The sequence below is a fragment of the Mesocricetus auratus genome, unplaced genomic scaffold (assembly GCF_017639785.1).
Source record: "Mesocricetus auratus isolate SY011 unplaced genomic scaffold, BCM_Maur_2.0 Super-Scaffold_4256, whole genome shotgun sequence".
Classification (NCBI taxonomy): domain Eukaryota; kingdom Metazoa; phylum Chordata; class Mammalia; order Rodentia; family Cricetidae; genus Mesocricetus; species Mesocricetus auratus.
In genome coordinates this window covers 80,880,134-80,898,976 of record NW_024429182.1, presented here as the reverse complement: position 1 = coordinate 80,898,976, position 18,843 = coordinate 80,880,134, and the positions used below count along the sequence as shown (strand labels likewise).

At 38.9% G+C, this 18,843-nt stretch overlaps 1 protein-coding gene across 2 annotated transcripts in view; it reads right to left on the bottom strand.

Moving 5' to 3' along the window:
* The window catches only part of Smg1 (SMG1 nonsense mediated mRNA decay associated PI3K related kinase), a 96,311-nt gene that overhangs the window by 63,755 nt on the left and 13,713 nt on the right, over positions 1–18,843 (bottom strand). The window contains exons 2-7 of one of the 2 annotated variants that reach the window (XM_040755838.1): positions 13,180–13,238; positions 9,246–9,409; positions 8,558–8,713; positions 6,804–6,940; positions 5,366–5,424; positions 3,716–3,929 (exon numbers count right to left, since the gene is read on the bottom strand). In XM_040755838.1, coding sequence (XP_040611772.1) covers positions 3,716–3,929; positions 5,366–5,424; positions 6,804–6,940; positions 8,558–8,713; positions 9,246–9,409; positions 13,180–13,193 — 744 coding nt within the window. In that variant the 5' untranslated portion in view covers positions 13,194–13,238. The remainder of the gene's footprint in view (positions 1–3,715; positions 3,930–5,365; positions 5,425–6,803; positions 6,941–8,557; positions 8,714–9,245; positions 9,410–13,179; positions 13,239–18,843) is intronic. The other variant, XM_040755837.1, reaches the window with a different exon arrangement.

Here is an 18,843-nt window from a genome sequence, read left to right as displayed (position 1 = left end):
AAAACTAGACAGCACAAAATATTACCACTTTATATAAATAGTTCAGTGTTTTCAAAAGAAAGCAAGTTCTATTGCTTTAATTTTTTAAAAAAAGTGTTCATTCATTATGTTAGGCTAAAAACCAATACCGTGCTCTATTTTAATTTCTATTAACATTATTCCTTTTTATCAACTAACTTTAGTGGTGACTAATACCTCTGTACCTTATTCATAGTAACTCTGTGGCTGTAACTGAATTTAAAAGTACAAAAATAAGATGCATGTAACCAGATGTCATGGCACATGCCTTTTCCCAGCACTCAGGAGGCTAATCTGGGAGCTGGGAAAGCTTGAGGCTGGTCAGGAATATACCCACATAACTCTACCCACCAACATATCCCCCAAAAATATAAAACATACTTGGGAAACTGATTTCTTTAAACACCTCAAAGCTAGGAGCTATGGCACAGGCCTGTAACCCCAGCACTTGAGAGGCTAAGGAAGAATAAATCAGAAAAGACGGGTTACAAAGTAAAGCCCTTTCTTAAAACACCAAAGAAGTTTAAAAAAAAAGTTGTTTTCAAAGTAAATCTTAGGCAATTAATATGCTTTAAAAGCAAATTTTGTTTCGAATCAAAATGATCTGGAGAGAGGTAATTAGGATGGGGTCCCTATAGATGACATTCAGGCTTCTTTCCACTGAGTGTATGTGTGTGTATGAAAATAGACCTACCACTTACACACAGTTGCTAAAAGCCACTTTCCTCAGACCAAAAAAAAAAAAGATCGTTTTTTACATGCACATATATGTGTACACATGGATGCTGGTGCGATGTCTCAGCAGCTAAGAATATTTGCTGTTCTTGAAGAGTACCTGGGTTCAGTTCTCAGCACCCACAGAAGAGCTCACAACTATCTGTGTAACACCAGTTCCAGTGGAACTAATGGGCTTTCTATACCCTGTGCAGATACCACACAAGCACATGGTTACACATACAACACTCATAAAACATAATATAAATGAAACTTTTAAAAAGGTAGAGCTAGAATCTTAAAGTCACCATTTTGCAGAAGCCAATGGTACCATCTAGATGCTTAAAATCACTGAGTGAAAAATTACTAAAACACTAGGACATCCAAAGATCAAGACATCAGACCCAGACTGCTCATTTGAAAGGAAAAAAGCTTCATAGTAAGATCTGATGATCATTCCATCAACCAGTGGGCACTCTTCAAGTCCAATAGAGGGACGGGACAATCTGTCATCAGGTACCTGTAATGAACCCATCAAGTATTCATGCTCAAAAATGTTTAAACTGTTTCTAATCAGGAAAGTACAATCATTTAAAACATGGGGAGAGGAGGAGTATGGAAAACTATCATTGTAACAAAATTTAAGAAGCACAGGACCAAAGGCAATACTTGAATCTTGAATGGGATCCTGGCTCAGGGAAACCATAGATTTAGTACCTTAAGGGCAATTACAGACACTTGAACATAGTTTGTGTAGGCAATAAAATGCTTTTCTTTAGTATATTGCTGCTATAGAAGGGAATAGGCTTATTCTTCAGTGATAGATAAACTAACAGTGAATTGTCATATGTATTTAATTTACCTTCAAATATTTCCACAAAAAGTATTCACGTGAAAATAAAACAACTGTAAGGGATAGGGAGATGGTTCAGTTGGTAAAGTGCCTGTCATACAAGCATTAAGACCTGGGTTCAATAACTAGCACCCAATAAAGGACAAATGTGGTACATATCTAACTCAAGCACTATCAAAGGAGGAGGAACTGCAGACAGGCAGGTTACTGAGGTTTTCTGATAGCCAATGAGAGACCCTGTCTCAAAATACTAAGGTGGAGAGCAATGTAAAAAACCACTGACCTCTGGCCTCCACACACATGCATACCACACATATTTCAACTACCAAAAAGATAAAGAAACCTCTAAGCCATATACAGTAGCACACCCTTGTACTTTCAGCATTTGGGAAGCTGACTCAGGAGGATCATCATGAGTTTCAGGCCAGTCAGGGCTGAGTGAGACCCTGCCTTAAAAACCACAATGTAAGACTGGAGAGATGGTTCAGAGGTTAAAAAGCATTGGCTGCTCTTCCATAGATCCTGAGTTCAATTCCTAGCAACAACATAGTGGCTCACAACCCTCTATAATGAGATCTGATGCCCTCTTCTGGCCTGCAGGTATGCATGCAGCAGAACACTATACATAATAATCCGTTAAAAAAAAAAACAGGAAAACTGCACATATTTTAAAAAGTAAGTAAAACAGAAAAATGTGATTAGGCAGGGGCTGCAGCAGCAGCATTCTTTTTTTTTTTTTTTTTTTTTGGTTTTTTGAGACAGGGTTTCTCCGTATTATTTTGGAGGCTATCCTGGAACTTACTCAGTAGACCAGGCTGGCCTCCAACTCACAGAGATCCACCTGCCTCTGCCTCCCGAGTGCTGGGATTAAAGGCGTGTGCCACCAACGCCCGGCTACAGCAGCAGCATTCTTAATATACACGAGACCAGAAATCTTATCAAACTGGTCTATATATTGTCCTGTGGATTTGGAATCTTTCAAACTACAGTTAGGAAATGCTTATATAAAAATTATGTGTAAAATAAGAGCAATTTGTTGCTATACTGTTTTGTTTACAGTAATTATCAGAAACTTTCCAAAAATTTCTACAGTCAAGGAAAAACATAAGGATATTTCACACATACATATGTATTTTTTTTCATTATTCAAAATGAAGCAGTTTGTGAGCTGTAAAAAGGCAAACAAAGCCAGGCATAGTGACACACACCTCTAGTCCCAGTAGTCAAAAGACAGAGGTAAATGGATCTCTGTGTTCCATGCCAGCCAGGCCTACATAGTAAAACTCTGCCTCTCAAAAATAAATAAAGATACCAGATAGTCTAGGCACTACCTTTTTTTCAAACATTCCCTCAACAAAAACATCACATAAATGTTACTCAGATTAAACTGGAAAGTCAGATACAGCATGTAGTCCTGGCACTCAAGGGGCTAAGGCAGAATAGGTGAGACATTGGATGGCAGTTTACAGTAAGACCCTATCTCAAAAAACCCTAGCCAAACGAAACCCTAATTTGGGAATGAGTTTTTCCATGTATCTAGACATTCAGAAGTGAAGCAGAACTAAACAGAAGCGGAAGTACATTCATAAATTAGTGTTTCCATTATTTAGATTAATAATTTTTGGCATCAAACCTAAAACTTAGGGAAAGGGGGAGAAGATTTAGAAATTAATTGTGATATTTAGCTTTTGTCTAAAAAACTGTAAGGGGTCCTCCAGTCCAACTCTTTGAGTAGAGTTCCTACTTTTAATCTGCAAGTCACTCTATTAAGCAACTTCAAAGGGAAACTTCTAAAAAACGAAAAGACAAATGCTTGAAATTAAATTACTTTAAAACCTGGCTGGGCAGTGGTGGTGCAAGCCTTTAGTCACAGCACTCGGGAGGCAGAAGCAGGCGGATCTCTGTGAATTCGAGACCAGCCTGGTCTACAAGAGCTAGCTCCAGGACAGCCTCCAAAGCCACAGAGAAACCCTGTCTCGAAGAAAACAACAACAAAAATTACTTTAAAACTTTACTCAAACTCAAAATGCACTTCATTTGCACAGTGCTGTGTCCAAGTAGGCAGGTAAGCCCTGTCCTCCACTTGGTCCTCTACCTCACTCCACTCCATTATGGGTCCCTGGCTCTCACCTGCATCACCGAGGAAAAGGCCTTCTTCTCCCCAACAGTCTCCAGTGCTCTGTAGGTGGCGCACAGGTAGAGCAACTTGACTTCATCTTTAGCAGATGAGCTAAATTTGCTAAAAATCCACTTGAAGATCTTCTCAGCCTCGTAGCTCAGAGAAGCACAGAGAAGTCCAAGACAGCAAGCTCCCTCCTGCCTCAACTCCTGAAGCAACTTGCTACTGTGTTTATTTTAATGCAAATCAAACAAAACACACACAAAAGGCATTAGTTTTCAAGGAGGAAAAGTATTAACACTTCTTACAAAACAATGTCTCCCATGTATTAAAGGATTCCTAAATGACTTTTCAAAGCTCAAACTAAATTAAAAGGTAGAATTTTATCCATTCTGTATCTGCATCTCTATATTCTATAATGTTCATAAGTCCCTTTATCAGACATTGAATTTCTTTACAAAAGCATTTACTGAGAAACACTAAAAAATCTAAGAAGTGCTAAAAATCCAGGCTTCAAGTTCCACTTCTGACTCACAGAAAGAGGTGGCAGGAAATTATTAGGAAATGCAAAGCATTTCTAATAACACCCAACATGTAACGATTGTGATGTAGGAAATGTTTAGTGGCTAAACCACACAAACTTAAAGGGATAACAGCTAGAACTAAGAATAACATTAAGAAATTAGCCGGGTGTTGTTGGCCCATGCCTCTAGTCCCAGCACTTGGTAGGCAGAGGCAGGCAGATCTCTGTGAATTCGAGGCCAGCCTGGTCTACAGAGCAAGTCTAGGATAACCTCCAAAGCAAAATAGAGAAACCCTGTCTCAAAAAAAAAATTATGTAAAATACAACCATCAGTGACCTGCTAATTCTAATAATGCAATCCTTTGGAATCACTGAACATCTTTGAGAAGCCTAGAGATGATTTAAAGAATGAGAATCACCTTTTCGGCTGCTCTCTAAGCATTTCTAAAACTCCAGAAACAATAACTTTCATGCATGCTAGCTAACATTAGCTCATGGTTTTCTTCAAGCCAATGATTAGGAAAGAAGAGGATTCTCTTCCAAATATATTCCATTTGTATTCAACAAAAATTAATAATAAGTAAGTAACAGGTTAAGAATAGTATGAAGGGGGGCTGGAGACATGGCTCAGTGGTTAAGAACACTGACTGCTTTTCCAGAGGACCCAGGTTCAATCCCCAGCACCTACATGGCCGCTCACAGCTGTCTGTAACTCCAGGATCCACTGCCCTCAAACAGACTTACAAGCAGGCAAAACACCAATGAACACAAAATAAAATTAAATAAATTATTTTAAAATGTTTTTTAAAAAAGGAGCCAGGCATTGGTGGGGCACGCCTTTAATCCCAGCACTCGGGAGGCAGAGGCAGGTGGATGTGAGTTCGAGACCAGCCTGGTCTACAAAAGCTAGTTCTAGGACAACCTCCAAAGCCAGAGAAACCCTGGCTTGGGGGGGAAAAAAAGAATATATTATAGTGACGTTTATAAATAAGGCTCGGGGGCTGGAGAGATGGCTCAGCCGTCAAAGGCTCAGCTCACAACCAAAAATAAATAAGGCTCAGGGTACATCATATATATTTTAATAGTTTCTACAATTACCTTCAAAGTCACCTAAATGTGACCATTATTAGTTACTTACCTTTCATTAAGCACATCATGCACAGCAGCCAAGATATTATCCAACTGTTTAACTAGTACCTTAAAAAAAATTATAAAAACTTCAGATTCCTACTTAAAAACAGCATTGTATACTTTATCTTTCCATTCAGATTATGATTATACAGCATCTCAGTCTACTTGTTATTGCCAATCCTAATCACATGAGGATGACATGTTTCCCTATAAAAAAGACTTATAGGAAACAAGAGTTGAAATCGTCAGCAAGACACATTCAAGCTCATTTTAATTGAAAAGCTCTGAAAAGAGCATTTACATGGAATGATAAGGTGACTTAGAGGTAATAAAGGAATACAGTGACATACCAATGACATAATCTAGGGGTGGCAGCATGAGCTTCGCTGTACTTCTACTTGCTGTACATTCAAATTTTTTCATAATAAATTTTCAGGGGAGGAGCTTGCTTTCTGCCTTATATCATTCTTACTAATTTTCTCCTGCTCTTAAGAGTAAAGAAATAAGCCAGGCAGTGGTGGCACATGCCTTTAATCCCAGGTCTCAGACAGCATAGACAGGCAGAGCTCTGTGAATTTGAGGACAGTCTGGTCTACAAAGCAAGTTTCAGGACAGGCTCCAAAGCTACAGAGAAACCCTATCTTGAAAAACTAAAAAAAAAAAAAAAAAAAAAAAAGTGAAAAAATACTTTTTTCTCTTGGTGAGACAGGGTTTCTCTGTGTATCCCTGGCTGTCCTCAAACTCACAAGATTTATCCACCTCTGCCTCCCAAGTGCCAGGATTAAAAGCATGCACCACCACGGCTGGTGAGAAATATTTTCTAACTGCTTCTAAAGACTGTCTTTTAAAGAGCTTTTCCATTTCTTTCCAGAGAGAGAGAGGGGGGGGGGGTGAATGTGTACATGCAAAGTGCTCTCAGAGGCCAGAAGTGTTCTGGAACTGGAGTTACAGGCAATTGTGAGCTGCCCAACATGAATGCTGGGAACCAAACTGAAGACCCCTGCAAAAGCAGTAGACACCCTTAACCTCAGAGCCATCTATCAAGCCCCAACTTTTCCATTTCTTTAGCCCTGATCACTAGACCAGACTTACATACATATAGCACACACCTCATACTTCCAATTCACATATGAATATATATATATATAGTCCTGTCAAAGAAAATGTCTATGGACAGCAGGGTTATCCATAAGCTAAATTATGTTAAAAAATTTAAATGTGCTTTATGAAAGAAGACACCAAAGTGATGCCAACAACAGCCACCATAAATGACACATTAGGGGAATATCATTCCAGGGCACCCTAACATAGGTCAAGTACAGAGTTAAGGAAACTTCTTTCTTCCTAGAAACAAACAATTTCTTGCTGAAACCTCCCAACACAGAACCACCTTGTGTACTTTGAGAACACTGAGATCCTCAGCAACTACAAGCACATTTACTCACCAGTTTATTTTCTGGCTGCTGAATAAACTCCTTCAGCTGCTTTACAGTAGCCAGTCTTCGGTCTCTGTCATCTTCCCGGGTGATCCTCCGAAGAAGATTCGACAGTCGAGACTCATCCGAGTACGACATCGATCGCTCTGTGAATATAAACATTTCATGGTCACCTAGTACACTAAAAGTATGAAGCATATTGTTTAGGCATTCTGAAGTACATCAAAATCCAGTATACTGATCTCTCTTCTGTTCAGCTCTCTTTGTATCTATAGAAGAATGCCTGGTCACAGTTCTACAAACTCCAAACTCTCATCAAAGAAAAAAATGAATGAAAAACCCTCTGCAAACTGAGCACTTCATTGAAGACCAGCTGAGAAAGAAAAAGAAAAAAGAAAAAAGAAATGGGTAGGAACTTTTTTTCAGTTCCATTCCAAGCTATTTTCAAAATCTAGGTAAAAAGAAAAGGCATGGTAGCAAGTACCTGCAGTCCCAGCTACTCCTAACAATTCTGAGTCCACAAGTTTTTTTTAGATTAACTTGGGCAAAACAAGGAAATCACCTCAAGAAAAACAAAATGCAAAAACCAAGAAAGAAAGCAGGAATGGGCAATGACTACAAAACAGGGCTGATGGTGTCTCTATAGACAAAAAAGGTCATGCTTTTATTTCTCATGGAAGAGAGGTCCCTGGCAGGAAAGGGAGGGGAGGAAGGAAAGGAGGGAGAAAGGAGGTATTCATTTTATGTGTATTTGCCTGCATATGCACATGTGCACTATGTACATTCTTGCATTCTTGGTGCCCACAGGAGTCAGAAGAGGGCATCAGATCTCCTGAAGGTGGAGCTCTGGATGGTTATGGTTGTGAACTACTATGTGGGTGTTAGAAATCAAACCCAAGTATAAAAGCAACAATCGCTCCTAACTACTGCACCATCCTCTCCAATCCAAGAAAGCAGTTTTTTAAAAGCTAAATGCATTTATTTTGTTGTTTTGTTTTTTGAGACAGGGTTTCACTATGTAACCCTGGCTGTCCTGGAAATTGCTCTGTAGACCAAGATGGCCTCAAATACATAGAGATCTGCCTGCCTCTACTTCCCAAATGCTGGGATTCAAGGTAGGCACCAGCACCATCCAGCTTGTTAAACACCCTTTGTGTATGTTTGTAATACACACAAAATGTTCACTACAATATACATAAAACTACATTGTGCAAAAAGCAATTATATGAAACAAACCATTTAAATCAGAAACCTCAACTTTGTATGCAGTTTTATCAATAAAATTTTACTTCCCTTTAATGAAAGAAATATACATTACATATATTACATAGCTCTGGTTGTCCTAGAATAAACTATGTAGACCAACCATAGTGGACTTGAACTCACAGATCCACCTGCCTCTACCTTCCAATTGCTGGGATTAAAGGGATGTACCACCCTACCTTGCTGGAATACACATTATCTTTACTACCCTGAATGCTGAACGCACTCCATTTACACTGGAAATTTTGCAACAGAGGCAAAGTATAGTTATACTTAACTTTAAAAAAGGGTTCACTCTATATATAGGACTTGCAGTATCTACAACCCATGCAGAAAACCTTTAAGATCTTACCCAGACTTGTAACACTTCTTTATAAGCTAGCAGTTCACAGAAAATAGTGTAAAGTGTTGCCACTTGCATGCTTTGCAATTCAGAGCTGCACTTATCTGCTTATGGCCACGAGAGCTGAATGTGGTCAACCCCAGTTTGCAAGTCTTACCCTGTGATTTCCTCATGTCTTTGGTGGCTAACGCACGACTGCCATGCTGAACACTGGTAAACTCAGGGTTGGTCACATTGTTAACCCTCAGCTCTTGCCCCAACGACTTCCGACCATAAGTATTTTCCCCAGATCCTCCATTGACACTGTAGCCACCTGAAAAAAAGCAATGTGTACAGTATCTTAACAGGGTCCTTGTTTCATTCCCTCAACTAACAGTTCAGGATCTTACCCATTTACAGCCTTTGCTTCTCCCCCACCTCCCCTGTACTATTTGACTTCAAACCATTTGATTCCTTCATTGGAAGGTAAGTAGAGAAACAAGCATTAAATTCAGACAGATTTTACGCTCTGCTTAAGCACATCTTAGATGAGTACACAAGAGACAATAACCAGAGAACCTCAGATGTTACAAGTGGACAATACATTAAAACTATATGCATTTTTAAAAATCCTTTAAAAGGGCAAACTTTTGAAGTTTTCAAAAATAATATCTGGTACCTATCTTTTCAATACATTAGAAAATGAACAGAAGGAAGGAAGGAGGAAGAGTGACAAGACAGACGGACACCTGGCAGAGGGATTTAAAAAAGAGAACTCAATCTAAAACAATAGCATGCTTCAGCAATAGAAAATCTGTATGTGTGTGTGTATGTATGTATGTATATATATATACACATATATATACCCTTTTCGTCATTCTGTATGTCAACATGGCCTCTGGTATCATCGTGCCTTTGCCGAGACACCACAGCTGAATTTGAAGGTTGCAGTCCATAAGAGGAAGAAACACCCCTATCTCTGGATGAGGAGTATTTTAAAGTATCTGAGTCGGCTGATGCACTATCAGTTCTGGAGGGGAAAAAAAAGAAGAAAAGAAAAAGAAAAATTAGTATTAGAGTTTTAAGCAAACATTTTAATAGCCAAAGCTATACAGCATCTCTCCCCTCTAACCTTTATGTTCAGCCACAACTCTATCAAGCACTCCACTGTCTAGTAAATCAACTGGGAAGAAATTGTCAACAGATGAACTGCCTGGGGCTCATGCTCTCCTACTTAAGAGTCTCCTGGATTACAGTACCAACTCATGTTAATTTACTTTTTTAGGAGAAGAGAATATGCATGCAGATGTATGTGGAGACTTAACAGGTCAAGGTCAAGCACTGGTGTCATTCCTTAGAAGCTGTTCACTTTGCTTTGCTGGGTCCTGACGCACATCTGTCAATCAACCTGGCTGGATGGGGAGCTCCATGAATACGCCTATCTCTGCTTTCCCTCAACTGGGATTAGAAACACAGCTACTGCACCCAACTTTTTATAGGGATACTGGAGTTCCAATTTAGGGCCTCATGCTTAGGCAAACAAGCATTTTATGGACTGAGTCACCTCCCCAGCCCCAGGACTTTACTGTTTTGTATGGTATTCTCTCCTGCCCCAGGAAAACTTAATTAACTGGTCACTGTTGCTCCCATGATGTGATTCTAAAAAGTAATTCTTCCTACACTCTCCTTCCCGAAAACCTTATCAGTCAGTCTTCCCAGTTATAAATAAAAAATACTGTTAGCATGTCAAAGAGACTAGAATTCCCAAATTCTGTGTAAAGTTAGAACTTCCTGACGTGTACTGAACTCTGAACTGAATCTTCATATCTGGTAGGAAAATACACAATGGTATTTGAAAAGCAAGTAGGCTATAAGAACACACAAACTAAAAGATTGTGCTTATGCTTAGCTATTCTAATGCTGTCACTGAAAAGAATACCAATTAAACTTATTTAAAAAGCAAGGAATAAAGTTAAATATTACATTTAATTATTTATTGTGAGCGTATCTCTCAGGAGAGGTGTGTGTGTCCACAAGTACCACAGCAAACATATAAAGGTCAAAAATGAGTTTGTGGCAATCAGTTCTCTCCTTCTACCATGTAGTTCCTAAGGACTGAACTGAGGTTATCAGGCTTGACAAACAAAAGCACTTGCATACTGAGTCATCTCACCAGCCCAGCAAACAAAATGTTAAGAAAAGGCAATTTCTCAGAATTCCAGTCATGCTGAATCTGAGGGCTGGGGCCAGTAATGCAAGTACTGTCAGAATAATAGCTGGCACCTGGATATTAACAAACAAGTGATGAAGCCCAAGACAAAACCAGCATCTTTATCCAACTATCAGCTCTTATTAGCTCTATGCCTCAATTTCCTCAGTGAAATAAAAAGCCAAGGCAAGCTACAAGATTTTTATGAGTCTTATTTTTCTTGGTATCAATCATAAACTGTTAAGAAAAAAGAAAATCAAATATTTTATTTAAGCATATGAAAAATACAAATAACTTATTTTCTTGATTTTTCCAGGAAAAAAAAGAAATTCATTAAAAAAAAAAAGAGTAACAGCATTAATTTCTCTATTCATTACAAGTGTCTTCTGCCCTGGGGATCGAAGTGGAGATTGAGTGGGGGGCCTGGTGGGGAGGACAGGGGAGGAGGAGAGGGAGAAGGAGCTGGGATTGACATGTGAAACAAGCTTGTTTCTAATTTAAATAAAAAAAATAAATAAAAAAAAACAGACTTTGTGATGAAGGCCTTCAATTTCAGCTACTCAGAAGCTGATACAGCAAGATCACAAGCTCACCACCAACCCTGGACAATTTAGTGACACCCTACCTCATAAAAATCTGGTGGGGGGTAGAGGGCAGTTTAGAGCTCCTTGCCTACTACAAACAAGGAGAGGGTCTAGGTTTAGTACTCAGTACCACAGAACAAACAAAATGATACCTGAACTCATGATCATTTTGGAAAAGCTTAGGGTACTGACAAAAACAGAATGAGCCTGTGCTCCTCTCTCTTATATGAGAAAGGGCAGCAGGATTTTGCGTGCATGCTCCTTTTTTACTTTATAATTCTGCCCTTGCCCCGACCAACTGGGCACACCTTGGTCTGTACTTAATACAATTCCTGATGATACAGAATGCAGATCAGGTTCAATTAAACTTGAACTCCTAACCAGAAAGTCTGACTCCATAACATAACCTAGCAACCTAAAAACCACTAAAGGTGGACTGTCTTATTCAAACATGCGGTTTGAGCCTATAAGTTTGTGTCTATAAGACAAAGCCAATTCTTCTAATGCAGAAAAATAAAATCCATGAAATACCTCCAGGGGGGAGAGATATATACAGACACTTTGTAAGTACAAGTCAGTAAGAACACTCAATATAAAAAAAAATTTTTAAACAAATGAAAAAATAGTCCTTTGTATCTCCAAGAATAGCACTGTTACCTGTGCACCTATAATCAACTAATGCATTACTTTTTTAAAAACCATTGAAGGAAAAGAGAGCTTATGGGCTTCCTGGCAGCGCCAGGAGAAAGGGGAAGGAGAGTTTTCACCTACTTCAACCTGGAATAAAATAACCTAGTAAATGTACAAGTCAGATAAGCACATTACTAATTCTGATGTGCAAAACTCACCTACCAATATTTATACATGCTGGCATTTCCTATTCTCATTATGCTCACATGTCACCTAAATCATACTAGCTGTAGAGCTTTCTGGTTTTTAAAAAAATTATAGTAACATGAGATTACAATTCATGCAAGTTAAAAACATCTGGGCCAAGACTCCAGCCCCATTGCTATAAAGGCACAGAGTCCTTTGGTTTCCAGGCCTTTGTTTTCTCTTGTATAGAATATAGATTAATACCTATCCTATCTAACAAATTCTTAATTCATAACTTGCAAAGCACATTAAGAGTTATTATAGCCATAATTCAAAGAGTTTTCCAAGCTGAAAGCATATATAAGCAGTTCATGAGCATGTAAATGCAATCAAAAGTTTTTACACTAACTGTAAAAGCATCTTATGTTCGTCAATGAAGAAAATGAGTTTACTGTTACCAACAAGTTACTAACTAGGTTCAATCGATTTCATGCTTACAAAATCAAGAGTGATTTCCTAATTCATTAGAAACACAGGTTTTTAACTCCGAAGAGTTAGGAACACTGAAAATCTTTTCAGTACAAAATTAGTTTTGAAAAAAAATGTAGTAACAACAATTCACTACACAGAACCACTACATCAGAACTGTCCCACATGTCCTCCTGATCAAGCACTTGTAAAGCAAATTCATATTTCCGGCCAGCATTGAGTACAAGTATTTTGAAGCAAAATGCACAAAATAGCTGAACATTTATATGAAACAGCTTTTACAATTATCTAAACTGCTAATGTCTCAGAAACTATGTTAGGCTGTTAGCACCAATATGACAAGACCACCCCAGTCCAAATAATAGACTGTTAAGAACAGATTGTTAAGATGTAGCAAAGCACAAAACAGAAAATACAGATTTCAACTCCAGGAGGCAGGAATCAGTGTTAAGTAAGCTAAGTTAGAAGGGCTGAAAAGACTGTCTACCAGAATTAGTGCTTCAATTTAGTGGAAAAAGGAAATATATCTGTTAAACTAAGAATCTTAGCAAGGATCCAAAAATACTTCCACGGTCCCTTTAATACTCGAAAAAATGTGGAGAGGAAAAAAAAAGAGAAATGCATAAATTTCCCCAAAATGATCCAACTGAAGTTAAGCCTGATGTACATGCCACATGAGAGGTAAGTTTCTAAAGCTCATACCTCAAAAATCGCATACTGTGTAATATGGAGCCTTTGTGGTGTTTTGCATCAAGTCAAATCTGTAAGACAGCAGTTACAGTATTAGTGAAGACAGCGAGTTAAAACATTTGGTCAAACATGAAGCAAATCTCACTCATTGGGTTAGGTGCTTTTTCTTTAACTATGGCCACTGCAGGTTCAAATACTGAAGCAAAAATCCCAGATAGAAAGCCACTCTTGCCTTGGAGGACAAAGATTCTTTAAGTGGCAATCAAAAAAAAAAAAAAAAACGTGAGTACATAGAGAATTTAAATGTTAACTGTAACATACAGATCCCATGTGAATACATTATCACTCATTTTATTTACCTATATTCAAAATCCAGAAATGTAATAAATCTAGGTTATTTACTTCAGGTGATTCAAATCTTCAGCCCTCACACATCTGCCACTGGTTAAAACAGTATCTTCTGAATAGTCTCGTGTGGTCCAGCTCCTATAAGCATTACATAGAATTCTCCTTTCCTCAAAAAGCCACCTCTAGAAAATGTTAAGTCAGGAAATTTCCTTATGAAGAAGCATTTCTATAAAGGACCCTAAAACGACTTGATGCAAACAACACACCTAGTGGTGCCGCTGGATTAAGCATCATCACTTTAAGCTTTTTTTAACCTGGGCTGAAGAGATCTCACTCCCATGGTTAGAACTAATTTGTAATGGGTCCATGGTTAGAACTAATTTGTAATGGGCATAAACCAGGAAATGAGATTGGCCCTTAAGGCAATGAGGTAGCAATATATGCTCTTTGCAACAATGGCACTCAAAAGGTAGCTACAGGAGATGCCGGGATCATATTGCTTAAAAATGATGTGCCTTTTAAGCTTAAATCCAGTACTATTCCCATATGTTTCTGTCTTAGTTAGGGTTTCTTCTATTGGCGTAATCAAAAGCAACCTGGGGAAGAAAGAGGGTTGTTTCCGCTTACAACTCTCAGGTCACACTGAGATAAGTCAGGATAAGAACCCAAGGCAAGAACCTGGAGGCAGAACTGAAGCAGAAACCATGGCTGCTTCCCATGGCTTCCTCAGTCTACTTGCTTATCCAACTCAGGACCACCTGGCCAGGGGTTGCACTACCTACCCACAGTGAACTGGGTCCTTAAAGAAAATGCCCCACAGGTTTGATAACGACCATTTTCTCAATTGAGGTTCCCTCTTCCCAAATGACTCTAGCTTGGGTCAAGTTGACCACATACTAACCAGGACAGTCTCTTACTCACCTGGATTCAAGCACGCTTTCATGAAGAAGAAAGGACAAAAAAAGCCTAGGGCTTCAAGAACATCATTCTCACATTAGAAACAATGGTCCTACGAGCAAGTCAAGGGATGAAACACTCATTTGGAAGGCTCAGACACTTTCCCTTTTATTTTTATTCTGTGTGTAGGAACGTTTAGCTTCCAAGTATGTATGTACAACCCCATGCATATCTGGTACCTGCAGAAGCCAGAGAGTTACATACATGGTTGTGAGCCCCCATGTAAGTGCTGGGAATCAAACCGGGGTCCTCTGCAAGAATAACCAGTGTTCTTCACCGCTTAACCATCTCTCCCTCAGAGATTTGTTTAAAAAAAATTCTTCTCAAAAAATTGTGTTAAAATAAAACAGTATCATCATTTCACTTCAAAATTATAAATGAATTTGCATCAGTTTTGCAATATTAAAATGTAGTTAAAACAATTCCTTAGTAAATTTTCCTTAGCTATCTAAGGATTAAGTGACTAGAACACCAAATTTTAATTACTTGTAAGTTCTGTTACCTGTTTTTATTGTAAATCAAACTCTAGTAATTGTACACTGATTTAAAACAAAAATATATTTAACAAATGTGAAACTACAAGATTTTTATCTTACCCAAAAAAGCTGTGGCTTTTATCTGTGGATTCTAGACAGTAATCTTTAAAATCCTGGGATGGCATACCTAGGAAGGCTCTTTTTGTTCACCTGGGGGCTCTGGGACAATGTGGAGTATGGTTGAACCTTTGAATAACAACTAAGATAGAAGCCGGGCGTTGGTGGCGCACGCCTTTAATCCCAGCACTCGGGAGGCAGAGGCAGGAGGATCTCTGTGAGTTCGAGGCCAGCCTGGTCTACAGAGCGAGTTCCAGGACAGCCTCCAAAGCCACAGAGAAACCCTGTCTCGAAAAACCAAAAAAAAAAACACAAAAAAAAACAAAAAACTAAGATAGATTAAGGCAATTAGCTACAGAGCCTCAATAAAAACTCTCACAAATGCTAGAGCAAGCGCCCCAGTTGGGTACTGCTAAACAAAGATACCAACAGGAAGCCATACCATCTGCAATTCTCCAAGAGAAAGACAATCGCAAGCTTTCATGGACTCTGTCCTATGTATCCTTTAAGCCTGATGTAAAGACTTCATTTGCAATCTGCATTAGAAGTAAGACTGGTATTAGGGACTATACATCCTCCTACCTACACATACAACCTACATCACCACGTCTGACTTCATTTCACTCTTATAGCTAAAGCCCCACATGCATTTTTCAATTTCCAAATGTTCCTTCTCAATGCTGTTTTGTCTGCTGTCTTGTCTGGTTTGATTCTTCAAAGTAGCTGTAGCAGCAATGGCTCTGTACTTCCATCTAGTCCAAATAACCTCACTTTCTCCCATAACCAGCTTACACTGTGACATAACAGCCTTGCCAATCCCCTTAATCTTGCTTAAGATTTTCTTCACACCAAGTTGGCAACACCCTAACCCCTAAGCATAACACTGCCAACCAACCTCCCCATTCTCTTCTGCTTCCAAAACATCTTAACCCCCAACCCACAGAGTCTAACCTTTACCAAGAAAGATAACATATCTGCACTCAATCCTCCAACCACTCTGAGCTTTTCAGACACTACTTTCTCTTACAGAATCTCCAACACAGCTAAATTTTCTTCCTAAATGTAAAGTTTTCTAATTTAATGTCTCTCATTTTTAAAAAAATGTAAGAATAAACACAAATAAACGAACAAAAAACCTCCATCAAGTCAACATGTCCCTCTACCACATAATCTGCTCCCTATAACCAACCTAACCAAGATGTCTGCACTGTCCTCTCCCATTTCTTCACCTCTCCCAGCTGAACTCCCTCCCTCCCACCTGATGTTGACTAGTGCTCATGCCTCTGCCCTCCAGTTGCTTAAATCCAAGATCTATTGTCAGGTCTCAAAGTCTATTCACCCTCTCAGGCTCTCATGGGACTACAAATAAGAATTCTGAGTTGTGCCAGAGGAATGAGGTAAAGAAGAAATTAAAACTCCCTATGTTAAATAATCTTATGAGCTGGAGAGACAATTCAGCTATGCTAAGAGTTACTATGCTGTTAGCCGGGTAGTAGAGGCACACACCTTTAATCCCAGCACTTGGGAGGCAGAGGCAGGCAGATTTCTGAGTTCGAGACCCTCCTGGTCTACAAGAGCTAGTTCCAGGACAGCCTCCAAAGCCACAGAGAAACCCTGTCTCAACCCCCCCCCCAAAAAAGGTTACTGTGCTATTTTTCCAGAGAACCCAGTACCTATATCTGACAGCTCAGAATCACACCAAGCTTACACCAAGTTCAGTCTCTTTCTCTGCCTGTAGATCAGGATGTAGCCTCTTTACTACTCTTCCAGCACCATGCCTGCCTGCCAAGGTGTTCCTCACCATGATAATGGTCTAAAACTCTGAAGCTGTAATCAAGCGTCCCATTAAATACTTTTTCTTGTAAGAGCTGCCTTGGTCATGATGTCTCTTCACAGCAATAGAACAGTAACTAAGACAGGATATAAAAGTATTCTGTAATTTCAGAAGAAATCCCACCATTAAACTCCTTCAAAGTCTCACACACTCACTCAATTAGTTATAGGCTGGTTTCAGTTGTTCCCTTGTTTGAGATGTTAACACTGACGGCAGGAGGCACTATCTTACACCACACATTCTTCCAGAAAGGAGAACAAATGCAGGTGTTGCTGCATGGAACAGAGGTCAGAAGAAAGAACGAGAAGAGTCTGGAAGATGGTGGTGACTGGAAGTCTAACATTTTTAGTTTAAAGATCTAACTACACTAGGTGCGGAGCATGTGTACAGAGCATGTACTCATAAGGCTGTGGCAGGAGAGCCAGGAAGATCGCAATGTCCAGGCAGCCCAGGCTCCACAGCAAATCTGACTCAAGAGCAAGAAATAAGAAATAAAAGAGGAAGAGAAAAGAGAGAGACAAAGTTTCAGGGAACACATGAAAACAACACTCAATATCATCAATAATTAGGAAAAGCAAATCAAAATCATAAGGAAAATTTATAATAACTATAACAAACAATTTACAATCTGAAAATAGTTATGATCCAGCAGTAAGAATGAATAAAACATTGGCACATTTAACACCTTGGATGAATGTGAAAAACATCAGACTAAGTGATATGAGCTAGACACAAAAGGAAACATACTACACAATTCTATTCACTGGACTACACAGATTCACATGGCAGGACTGTGGTTGCCAGAGGCTGGATGAAAGTGAGAATGTGCAGCGAATGCTTGACAAATATAGCAGTTTCCTTCTTGAGATAATAGAGAAAATTCCAAAACTAAAGTGCTCAATGACTGTATAACATCCTTGATGCCAACAAATGGTACAACTTATGTGCATTTTACCACCCTTTACAACCAACCACATCCTTGTAACATTCTAAACCATGAAGAGGCATGGGCTAGGTTCAGAAACTGACTGTTACAAAAGAACACACAGCAAAATACACATACACATAAAATAATTTCTAAAAAAATAGCAACAAAACCTGATGAACTAAGAACTAAGTTCAATGCACCTTTGAGAACACACTTGGTAAAGGAAAAGCAACAACTCCCACTGATCCTCATATACTTGCTGAGTGCACATTTTTAAAACTCTTTTTTAATAGAAATAAGGTCTCATGAAATCTCAGAAGGCATGTCATAAATCAACTATAAAGGAAAGACACAAAATAAACACTATTCTACCACAGCAATATTCACTAACTGAAGAGTTTTCACAGAACCTACTAAAACCTAGGAAGCAGCAGCACAGCCAGGGACGGGTCCCCAGCTGCACTCAGCAGGCGCCAGAAATACTGACAAACAACATTTAGCTTAAACCTAAGGAAACTAGAAAACAACTTAAACCCACCTACTAAGTTATTTCAAACTTACAAAATCTACAAACTCCATTTTTCTTATATTTAATCATTTAATTTAAAATAAGTAATTTATGAGAGAAAAAAATAACAGTATTTCTAGACGTGACACTCCTGTGAAGAGGCATCATTTTCTGATTGAAATAATTTTATACAACTGAAAATCTGAACAAAATCTGCCTAATAGTGCACACATATCCATACGATATACTACGTCGATCGATCTTATCTCTATTTAGAAGACTCAAGACTCCCAGCACTTGGGAGGCAGAGGCAGATGGATCTCTGTGAGTCTGAGACCAGCGTGGTCTACAGAATGAGTTCTAGGACAGTTGAACTACATGGGGGGGGAGGAAGGAGGAAGGAAGAAGGAAGGAAACAGGTACAAACCTGTAATACTATCATATATGAAGCTGAAGCTGAAAGATTTCAGATTTGAAGCCAGTCAAAGCTACATAGTGATCAAAAAAT